The sequence below is a fragment of the Agelaius tricolor genome, unplaced genomic scaffold (genome assembly GCF_023055355.1).
Source record: "Agelaius tricolor isolate 1412-34295 unplaced genomic scaffold, bAgeTri1.0.p SCAF_15, whole genome shotgun sequence".
In the NCBI taxonomy this organism is placed as follows: Eukaryota; Metazoa; Chordata; class Aves; order Passeriformes; family Icteridae; genus Agelaius; species Agelaius tricolor.
The window spans coordinates 9792187-9804046 of NW_027269275.1; the positions used below are offsets into that span (position 1 = coordinate 9792187).

Genomic DNA, 11860 nt, shown 5'->3' on the forward strand with positions numbered 1-11860 from the left:
TTTCTAATAAAAGAAGGTTGTATGTTTAAAACTAGCACACACACACTCTCTCTCTCTCTCTATATATATATATATATGTATATAAAAGCATGAGGTTCTTGTAAAAGTAACTTTGACCTGAATTTCCTAAACACTTGGAAAGCATTTATTAAGCATCAAGACATTCAAATTTGCTTGCTCTTTCCCCTCATCAACCATCTGTCCCTCCACACATCCACTGAGTATAGAGATTGTTTATATAGACAGTAGAACTTATTCTGTCCTCAACTACATTATAACCTAATTTATTTCCATGTAGCTACTCTCAGCTCTTACTGGTCTGACATGAAAATTTGTGTCTTGTGCATCTACAGAGCATATACATATTCACAAAGTGTGATGAACATATGTTGTAATGGGATCTGAATGTAAATAGGTTGGTTCTTGGGGGTTCTCACCTCATCCAGATGGGAATTGACATTCAGTATTTTACACCATTGCAACTGTGTTTAGTTTTTCAACACATCTTGCTCCTGCCTTTGATCTAATAAAAAAAATAAACATTCTTGATTTGATTTGCTCAGCTGCTGTCTCAGCCACAAAACCTAGATTTCATCTTGTGTCCTGAACTCGACTCCCATGCTGATTGTACAAATCTGTTGAATTCAGTAAATGTATTTAGCCTTATTAAGATTCAGGAAAGCAAATATTATCCTCCAGTGATGCAGCAGATAACAGGAGTTAATAACAAGTATGTGATAAAGATCACAGGATTCCCTGTAAACAAGATGCTGCATTGCACAGAGAGCATCTTGTCTGCATATGTTTCATAAGTAACTAGGCATCCTCATGGGCTTCTTTAGTTATTTTAGAAAGTTGTGTAAACAGTATTATCTACTTAATGCCCCAAATGATATAATAATTGATATGGAAATGGGGCAAAGCTCAATAGATCGTAATGCAACTCTCCATGGACTCTTGGAGATGATCTGCCCAGATTTTATTTAAATTTTTTTCTCACTTATATGCAGCCTGTGGTTTGTTAGACATGCTAGGCAGATGTTGGTTGGACAGCATTTTTTTTTAATCTTTTTTCCTGGGAAAAAGTTAAACGTGAATTTATACTTGGATTGGTATCTGTTGTAGGTATACTTCAGAGATGTGAATAGCAATTGGAAAAGTAAGAGCATACTGCAAAGCTCTGATGTACTGTGTGCTGTTGTTGAGAAAAGTGGATAGTAACAGATTGCTGATGAATACAGTACTCTGTAGTGGTTGTGGGATTCTTCTTGTTTAGGCTACAAGAGCACTGGAAAGAAATTCCAAAGTTCTAAGAAATACTTAAAACTGAAAAAAATGTATTTGAAAATATTTTTCTGTTCCTTCTTGCGGAAAATGATACTGAAGTCTGTAGGTTTTTTATATAGTCTAAGAATCTCTTAGGCAAAACTTCTGCTTTTTTTATTTTTATAAAGTAGTGGTTAAAATATTTTTGCTATTCAACCGCTTATTAGTTCTTCAAATATATTAATGAGTCAGAAATGTTTTCTCTTGCATTGACACCTCAGGCAGTTTTGTCAGGGTAAGACAGCAGGCACAGGTGAAGCTGTGTTGTGGCTGTTCATGCAAGAAGTACTTAAGAAAACACAAGTGTGGCACATCTCTTTTTGCAAAGCTGGGATGCCAGTTGTGCTTCAGTATTTCTTCAGGCAGTTAGTGTGGTCTCCAGACCACTGCATTAGACTTTGGGAAAAATCACTTCTCTTACTTTCACCACAATTCCCCTAGCTGTAAAATGGGGAAAATGATACGTTGCAATGTACTGCTGAAATATCAACAAAATATAGCTTTATAGAAGAAGACAAAGTAATATTGGTATTCAAAAGAAATCTGAGATTTGATTAGTTGATCAAAGTCACTCAGTGGGCTTGGGACACTGCCAAGAGCAGAGCTTGGGTCTCAAGACCTTCAGCTGGAGACTGACTCCAGCCACCCTCCATGAGTACGGGGAACCTGAATCAGGAAACTTGATGGGGAAGTACTGTGGGAGGAAATAGGGGCACAGAGATTAAGTTCCTTCTTCTGACTAAAGACAAAGTCTGTGGCAGATAAAATCTAGGTAAATTCCAGGAACAGTGCAGCTACAAAAGGCATGCCAAGGGGAACACAAAATGCCAAAACATGGCCACTTCAACAGATTTCTTTTTGGAAACAGACAGCACTCAGGACAGATTTTACTGCTCTGCCTAGAGTTAGGGTTCCAGCTAGGCTTAGGGGTCCAAAAACCACAAAGCCCAGAGCTCCAGGCACACTGCAGCTGCAAAAGGTATCCCAAGGGGAACCCAAAACTGCCACAACCTGGCTGCCTCCACAGCTTTTTCCTTGGATCCAGCTTTAGCCCAAGGCTGTGTTTACTGCCTAGGGTTAGGGTTATCCTTAGGGTTAGGGTTCAGGAAACCATAACAACTTAACTCTAACCCTAACAGCCTAGTCCTAATTGCCTAATCCTAACCCTAACCACCTAATCCTAATGGCCTAACCCTAAACCTGACACCAACTGTAAGGCTAACCTTAACCCCAATGGCCCTGACCCTAACCCTAACCCTAAAGGCCTAACCCTAACACTAACCTGAAAGGTCTCACCCTAACCCTAACCCTAATGGCCTAACCCTAACACTAACCTGAAAGGTCTCACCCTAACCCTAACCCTCATGGCCTAACCCTAACACTAACCTGAAAGGTCTCACCCTAACCCTAACCCTCATGGCCTAACCCTAAGCCCAATCCAAACTCTAACCCCAACCCTCACCCCAACCCAATCCTAACCCTAACCCGCTGATGCTCATCCCGGTGCGTATATACACACTCAGATGTTTCCTTTCAAATGCCTTGTGCCTAAAATATACCACAGATTTAATTTATACACCAGGAATGAAAGTAGTGATCCCTTGGGAGTGCCCTTTCTGTGCATCACCAATCTGAACTCCTTGGCAATTATCAGCAAGGACACCAAACTGAGGCCAATCTCAAGCAGGCAGCTCTCACATGCCTTTAAGGAGGCTGGTAGATATTCATGGACCATCCCATAGAAACTGAGGAGAATCCAAGAAAACTGTGCCTGGGATGCTGCACACAAGGATGGGAGGGGGCAAAAGGGAGGAAATAATTTTTTTCCAATTCTTTTGGTTTTTCATCTCAATCTGTTGTGGAGTTACAGCAGTGTGAAGGCCACGCTTCCTCTTGCCTGGGTGTGATGCAGACCCCAGACATGCTTTTTTCCTCACTGCTTTGTTACTGATTCACACATCCTCTAAGAAGGTGTTACCTTTGATCCGTTTTAACTGTCCTGCAATATGCTATGTTGTGAGAAGATTAGCCCTTAAGTCTATTAATTAATTACTCTTAATTCTATTACTTCTGTATAACTAGCAAAACTAATAATTGTCAAATAACAAATAATCCATGTATTTTGTGTTTAATGCCTAGCTGCTAATAGCTACTTAAAATATTAACTTTCCACCCTAGACAGTCCTATTATTCTGCATTTTTTTCAAGACATCCTTCTTGTAACCGTACACAACAAAGTTTTTCAGCTTCAGTGCACTTCCAATTAGCTGAATCTTTCATGTCTTGGGGAGATAAATTAATACAGTTATTCCTAATTTATACACAATGTCATTGTGGTGCAGGTAGTATCTGTAACAGAAGTACAGGGCTGAAAGTACTCGGTGGACTATGTTCAGCAGAGAATAATGACCCATGCTAGATAATGACAAGCTAATTACAGTATTTATGAGAATTAATTTACCAGATTGTTAAAGCAAGTGTATGGGAGAGACCTTAAAGTGGAGGGAAATTACCAAGACAGGCAAGCAAACCAGAATGTGCCTTCAATGCAGAAAATAAAAAAATTGTGTTAGTTCCAAAAGTGACCTGTATTCCCCCATCTGTGATGGAATGACCATCACTTGGATTTTTTGCTCCCACCCAAGCTGATTGTAAACTTTCCCCCTCCTCCTGCCCACAGCAGCTGAATTCAGTGGGAACAGCACCAACCCCATCATCTTCAGAAATGGCAAAGTGCCATTTGACCAGGCCTCAGCTGGAGGAGTGAAAAACTACATTCAGTGTCTGAGGATGACAGGATGACTTTCCTTTCTTGAAAGGAAGTAGTTTCCACATGAGCAAGTAATGCCTCATTCTGTAGATTTTCAAGTGCTTTATTAATTGTATTTTCTTATTCTGACTTTTCACACAAAATAAGCTATGTTCAAAATAACCAAATCATAAATGATTATTTTCTTGCACATTTCCTTCAAGAAACCTTAAAGTGCTCCTCGGGAACTCCTCATATCTGTACAGTAGATGCAATTTATTCCAACATAGATGTTAATGTCCCATTGAACACAGAGGATATTTACTTTTTTTTTCCTATGAATACAATGTTATGCAACCCAATCAGGTAATTCCCAGTTCTCATTCTTTCAAGAGTTTGCTCTTTCAGTAAATTTTTCTTGTGTTCACCGTACGTACTCCCGAACTGCAAGTTCTTTCAGGGTAAAAACCCGAACAGGATCTTTCTTTGTCTTCCATTCTTCCAGTTTTTCTTGCAAAGACAGAAAATCCTTGCCAAGTTCATATGCCAGAGCGATCATTGTTTCTAACAGTGGCATATAATACCTGTGGCTGGTGTGCACACAAAGGCGTGACAGAGCTTTTTCTCCATATTCAAAGGCACTGGCTGGGTTTTCCAGGTCCTTGTGGCACACCACGATGGCACAGAGGGTAGGGACAATTGCAACAGGGTTCCCCCTTGTCAGCCTTTCCTGCAGCCCAATGACTTCTAATAGGATTTCCAAAGCTTTGGTGTACTGGCCACCCCGCAGGCAACCATATGCTTCCTGAAGCTCTGGCCTTGTTAAAAAGTCAATAAATTTTTTTGATCTTCTGATGTATTTCATAGAATATAGGAGTCTCAGGTAGTCCTTGAAGGCTAATTTTCTTTCATTGATTATTTCTTCTGTGAAGTTTCCTGTTAGAGTTTTTTTGGGAAAGGTTACATCTTCCAGTTCTTCGCTAAATTCTTCCAGCAGATTTCGGTGCAGTTTCTCAAAATCTGAATAACGCCGTTCAATTATGGACTTGTTGCTGTCAAAACTCCCTGTCTGCAAAATGATGATTTTATACATCTAAACACAATCAAAGAGAAAAAATAAGCATGAGAAGGGACCATTCTAGCCCCAGTGCAGTCAGATTTTGTCAGCAAAGCAGACTTTGTGTTTGTTCAGTCCTCCAGCTGAAACACTCCTGCACCAATTCTCTGTGTGTAATCTCATGTACTCCCATGGCAGTGCTGCTAAATCAATTACTGCCTGGGATTATGGTGCATGCTCAGTGTAGACCTGAAAGATCTGCAGCCATCAAACTAAAAATTCCCTCCTCCTGCTGTTCTGTACTTCTGTCACCAGGCTTAGGCTTAGCACATAAGTAAGTTGTACATAAAGAGAGCACGAACAGATCCCATCCTGCAAGGTGCTGGGAAGCAAACTAGCAGCAGACTGAAGCACATGAAAACACTCACAAAGCATTTCTGTAGCTGTGCTTTGTTTATAACAGCCATGGCTGCTGCAATCAATCATCTTCAGTGAACTGAATGCATTTCCCAGACTTAATATTGAATGTAATCTATTTTACATTGGTCATAATATTCAGAAATGCTCTTTGTATAAGACATTCCTAGGGATTTGGGGTGTTAGTCATGCTGTGAAAGAAGAGGGAGTATTTGGCAATATATCTGGTGTGTGCAAAAATAAGATGGAGCAACTCCAAATACTTTTCTCTCCTCTAAATTATTGTCCTGTATTCAAACTTAATTCACATTTAAATAATACCAAAAAAGTAACATTTCTACAGCAATCTGATATCCAAAGCCCTTCACTAGCAGCTAGCAACTGTGCTGCCCCACTTAACAGGAGCATGTCTTCCTCAGCTCGAGAGCATGTTTTCCTCAGCTCTTCACTAGCCCCAAAAAGACCATAATAAATGTGCTATTGGGCAAATAGCTGCAAAATTCTGTGCTGTGCTGTATTGGGCAAATAGCTGCAAAATTCTGTGCTGTGTTGTCCAAATAATCTCTTCTCACAGTGATGCTGAGGAAGGGCCAGTCCCTAATGTGTGTAAACCATGGTGGCTCCACAGGGGCCAGTTTAACTGTGTCACCAGACACCAGCTAGGGACACAGACTGTTGGCCTCTTGGATGATGACCATGTTCACATCCAACTTCACCCTGTGCCCATTAATTTACACAGGAGCTGGAGGGGTTTTGCTCATGCCAGTTGTTTTCTCTGCTGCTGTGGAAGGCTGCAAACCAGTACTTGCATTATGCCTGTCTGATTCTCTTCCTTGTTTTTCCTTAAAGAGAAATTCTCTCTTTTAATCTTCATAAATGATCTTTACAGGCACTTCTTGAAAGGTTTTTAAATTTGAGCTGACTTCTCTGATCTCTTTTCATTTGTAAGCACTGTGACATTTTCCTATACTTTGTCCTGCTCCCTGCTGAAAAGTGTATATATGCCTGATGCATTCTAAAACAATCATAAGAGCAATTTTTTTAAGCTATCATTTTATCAAGGGCAGCTAAGTGAATAATTTACAAGTACTTGCTTTTTCATTTGTGGAGTGTGCATGAAAAAGGTAAGAAGTAGCACTTAATTAGACTGTCATTCAAATTGGCTCAGTTTTGTTGTAATGTAAATCTTTTTGCCTAGGCTTGTGACTTATGACTAAGTTTATTTGCACATATGCTGAATGATACTCTTGCTCTATGCAGTTACACAAAATCAATTTCTAGCTATTTAGAAGCTGAATATTCAGGGGTGTATGCAAGAAAAGCATCAGCTAAGTAGGTGTGTCCAGCATGCAACAAGATGTAAGGACAGTCTCCAAAACATTTACTTGCTTCAAATTCTACCAAACTGGATCACCCAGTATCATCAATGCTGCTTCTTGGCATTTTTCATATACAGATCTCACAGACTGTAGCAAACAAGGAAATCATCCCTGTCTGAATTTCACAGGAGTACTAAAAGGCACTCAGTCTAGATCTCCTTCTGAAGGCCAGGAGCAGAATCAGGAATAAAAGCTAAGTGTCAGTACTGGGAAAAAGATACAAAAATCCAACCTACTTGGTTGTTCCCACTCCTCATACTCATGTTTCATCTTAAAAATATGACAGAAATATGCCACCTAAGGGAGCTCCAAGTAGGGAAGGGGAACAATCCCAAGTCATCTAGCTGGAGGATGCCTTAGACTTTGTGAACATCAAGGAATCCTGCACTTGTGCTAAGAGAAATCTCTGATGTGGAAGTTATACAAATGCACTGCAGATGCTACAGCTGGGTAGCTCAGTGGAAGTGTAAATATGCAGATATTTTTACATTGGTGTGAATTTCCTTAATGTTGACAAAATTCTGTGTTTTAAGGATACTCAAGATACTAATTTATTTGATAACACTTTTCCACTGCAGCAGATTTTGTGAACTCACTGTCAGAGGGTTTTTTTAGATGCAGATTCCACCAGGCAGGCCCATACAATCAGTGAGAACAGGTTCTACTCAGTGTAATCCTGGCTTGCAAAACTTGACCCTTGCTGAGGCTTTCATGTAGTGAGGCCTGCTGTGTGCTGTGCAGACCCCTGCAGAGTGAATGAAAATTAATGATCTTCTTACATATTCATTTCTTAGCTTACCACGTATTTAGATAAGTGGTGCTCTACAATTCTGGTTGATGGGATTTCAAAAAGGAGTTTGATTTGTTTGCACTGGCGTTTTTCATTCCTCCAGTATTCCTGAAGCTCCTTAGTGGTCATTGAAGAGTTGGGACTTAGGGTTGCACTGGAATCTAAAACCAATATATTTAATATTTAGGATTATATTCTTTGCATTTGGAAAGAAAATTCTTATGTATTTGTTATGAAAGGACAGCCTAGATTTTCTGTTGCTGTAGAGCAAGACCTAAAGACTGATAAAATAAGTGATATCACTGCTAATAGACAGGAACAGATGCTTTGAGGAGAGCTATTAGGGTCTGAAATTTTGAAAGAAAAGATATCACCTGCAGAATACAAAATTGTAGAGAACATACTGCCACGAAATATTGTATGTCAAGGTTGTAACCTAGGGCACAATCTGAGCAGGAGATTTTCTTCATCATCCCAGAAGTAGCCCTAAGAAATATTGACTGAGTCTTTTGAGTCAGATGTTTCTCCAGGCTTCTTTGTTGCTAAATGGATGAGATAATACAATGCAGCTGCAAATTCAGACATATATTCAAAACCCGACCCTACTCAAATATGGAGTTTGTGCAGTAATAGAAGAAAGCTGAGGAAACATGAATATCCTAACGTCAAAGTTGGATAACCAGCTCAGCTGAAGGAGGATTTCCCACATTCTCTCTTTTTTTTTTCCCTGTAGCTGAACTGATGGCACAGTTCAGTTATATATGTTTTATATATATACATATACACATATATAAAATATATAATTTTATTTTTATGTATCTATATATCTATATCTGTGTATATATACCTCCTCCTTTCCCCTTTCTCTCTTCGCACAGTCATAAACACACACACACACACACACATATATATATATATGTATATATATATATGTGTGTGTGTGCACATATAAAAAATATGGGACACCTGGCTGGAAAGTTTGCTTACAGGAGAATTTGATGTAGAATTTCAAAAAGGCAATTTCTCTGTCTTTGAAATCTACTGACAATAGATATCATCAGGTGCCATATAGGCTAGATATGTGGTTAAAAGAAATGGAATATGCAGAAATAGACTTGTAGAGGCACCACAGTACTCTTTCAGTGGCCTCCCTTTTACATGTTCTTAATCATTTGACCATACCGTTTCAATTATCAAGGCCATGGGGGTTTGGCTCAAAGCATCTATTTCCTAGGAGAGGTAGTTTTTATGACATCCTTCCAGATTTAAAATCTTGATGAGATTATATATATTTAAGGTTACAGATAACATTTTATTTAATAACAGATGAGAGTAATCTTAGGTATGGTGAATGTCCAGAGCAGCCTCTTTAAAGGGATGTGAGAGCTGCCTGTTTGAGATTGGCCTCAAGCAGTTTGGTGTCCTTGCTGAAAGTGCCAAGGAGCTCAGATTGGTGATGCACAGAAAGGGCACTCCAAGACCAGCCATCTGGGGATCACTGCTTTCACTCCTGGTGTATAAATTAAATCTGTGATACATTTTAAGCAGGAGGCATTTCAAAGGAAACATCTGAGTGTGTATATACACACCACGATGAGCATTGGCTTTACTATTGCTCCATCGTTACTACAAGTGTACTCAAGGCTATTTTCAGTGGAGTATGGCAGTACAGCTTTGAACCACTGCTGCAATAAAGAAGCAAAATTTTAATACAAAAGATTAACACCATAAACAGCTCGATGAAAAATGAAATTAAAGGATAGCATCAACCTTGCGTGTCATCTTTTTCTGGGTTTTCTTTTCTCACTTGACATGAAATTTCAGCTTTGGGTTCATTTTCTTCCTCATCGGATGGACTTGTGGTAGAAGATGTAGTAATTCTGCTTACAGCTTCCAACAGTTCCCTTTCTGCTGTGCAGTGTGAATCTTGGTCCATTGCTTGCTAGCACTGAAAGATTACAAACCCCGTGAGATTTCTTAGTACCACACCTTTAGAGGATCCACTTGGGCAATTTTCTTGTATTATTCATTCTGTTGTTTTCATTCTATTAATTCATTTCTCATTCTTTGTTCTCTGTGAACTTGTATCAGTGCAACTTTATAAAACTAAAGTAATAAACAGAAATATCTACACAGCATAGAACCATCCCTATTACTGTTGCCAGTGAAAGTGTTTGGATGTTTTTCTCTCAGCTTAAAATCAAGTAAGAAAACCGTAAGAAGTTATGTTGAATAAGATTAGATGGGGAACTCAGTTCTTACCTATGAGAATTTTATCATGAACTTCAGTGTGGGCAGATTTCTTCCTCCTTTTATTTTGCCCTCAAGCTTGCACGTATGAGCTCAGATGAACTAAAAATCTTTGAGATAATTAGTATAACCAGCAGCCTGGTTCTCTTACACCGCTAAAATTTACTGTTCTCAGGACTCAAAAACTTATTGTCTGTTCTTAATCACAACCTGCAGGAAAAAATAGGGTGATATCTAAAATAGTATAAAGTATTTATCATATTTCACAGTTTTAGGTTCTCTCCAGAGACTTGTCTCTGTACTGTGAAAACAAAACAACTGACTTTGACAATGGCTTGGTGGAAGGAGATCTGAATTTTCTAATTATTATACAGAAGTATTCTCCTTTTACTTATTCTTTTACCCTAGATATACTGTTCTATTTTAGATCTGTTCTGCTAGGACCACTATTTTACCATATACTGACAAAATGCTTAATACAATATACTCCTACTCTATAGACCATGTCGGCCATTCTGCTGCTTAAATATCTCCACATTTAATGATAGTCTTTGATTTGTTGGGGTTTTTTTAAACAAACAAACAAAACCTGCCTGTTACACCACTGTGTAACACGAGGAGTTGAAAAAGCTCTAAGAACATCCTAACAACTTTGCCAAGGTGCTGTGTTCCCTTAGCATGAGTAGAGTGTTGCTTCCAGTTCAGGCAACAAGTGAAAACCAAATAACAGAACAACAGAGTTTTACAAGAATATAATGCCCAAGCAGTAGTTATTAAGCAATGGGAGGGTTTAGGAGGGTTGTTGCTACATATCATTTTGCCTCTGCTCGTCTACCACACAGTTATGCAATGCTGGATACAGAGGTGAGGAAACTCCTTCAGCAGACTTATTGATTTCTGGCAAGTTGCAAGGCTATAAAAAGAAAAGAAATTACTTTCCTCACTGGAAATAATGGAAGTGCAAACCATGTTCCTCTAACAGAAACCTATCCTTTGGCTGGCTTGCACAAGTAAGTGTACAGATGTTGTCATCCTCCTTAATGAAAGCATCATGGAAGCTTGAAAAGTTCTTACTGTTCTTCAGTCCTCCTTATGATCTGCTTTTTGAATGTGAAGAATAGACACTTACTTATTGTTTAACTGCTCAGTCTTTTGAAAATCACAAAAGAGCGTATTTCACAAGAGCATATATAGCAGATTAAATGAGGAATCTGAAAAAGGCCAAACAGATTTAAATGACAACTTTTTTCTTGGATATGAGTTGGGATAACTTTATAAGAAAAATTGTGTTTACATTGAAAAAAAAACTTTGTATGTGCATCGTTTTATATTCATAAATATATATATGAGTATATATGTGTATATATACATATACACATACGTACACATTTATTTATTTATTTGTGCTGTTTTAAAACATTTTTTACCAGGATACCTAACACACTTGTGAACAGAAGAATGCAGAAGTGGGTGTTATGACATACAAGCTTTCTGCCTTGAATATATGTACCTTGAATACTACCTGCACTTCATGCCAACAGTTTCATTTTCACAGCTAAAACTCATGGCAAGCTCTTTTATCTAAGCTACTACTTATTTTTCCGTATTTAAAAAAAAAAAAAATCCAACCCAGCACAACCCTTCTGCAATAAATCACACGATGTTATCTTGAGCAGACGCTCATCCTGTTCCGTGTCGGAGTGAGTGCTGCTCCAGCTCCTGCCCTGGGTTTGAAGCAGCACAAACCCCGCAGCACCCACCTGGGAATCGCGGAGTTCTTTCACTCGCGGCACACCTGAGCTCCGAGCGGGGCCCCGCACAGCCCACCCGGCCTTTCCAAAGCGCACGAAAAGAAGATGTCTGTGCCTCCTTGTAGCGGGCACATTCTGGGT

At 39.0% G+C, this 11860-nt stretch overlaps 1 protein-coding gene across 1 annotated transcript; it reads right to left on the reverse strand.

Annotated features, from left to right (window-relative positions):
• Positions 1-4120: 4120 nt before the first annotated feature.
• Positions 4121-11860, reverse strand: SNX20 (sorting nexin 20). The gene is made up of 4 exons (XM_071440163.1): positions 11729-11860; positions 9489-9666; positions 7728-7879; positions 4121-5168 (listed from the first exon to the last, which is right to left on the reverse strand). The coding sequence occupies exons 2-4, from the start codon at positions 9652-9654 to the stop codon at positions 4500-4502; spliced, it is 987 nt and encodes a 328-aa protein (XP_071296264.1). The 5' UTR covers positions 9655-9666; positions 11729-11860; the 3' UTR covers positions 4121-4499.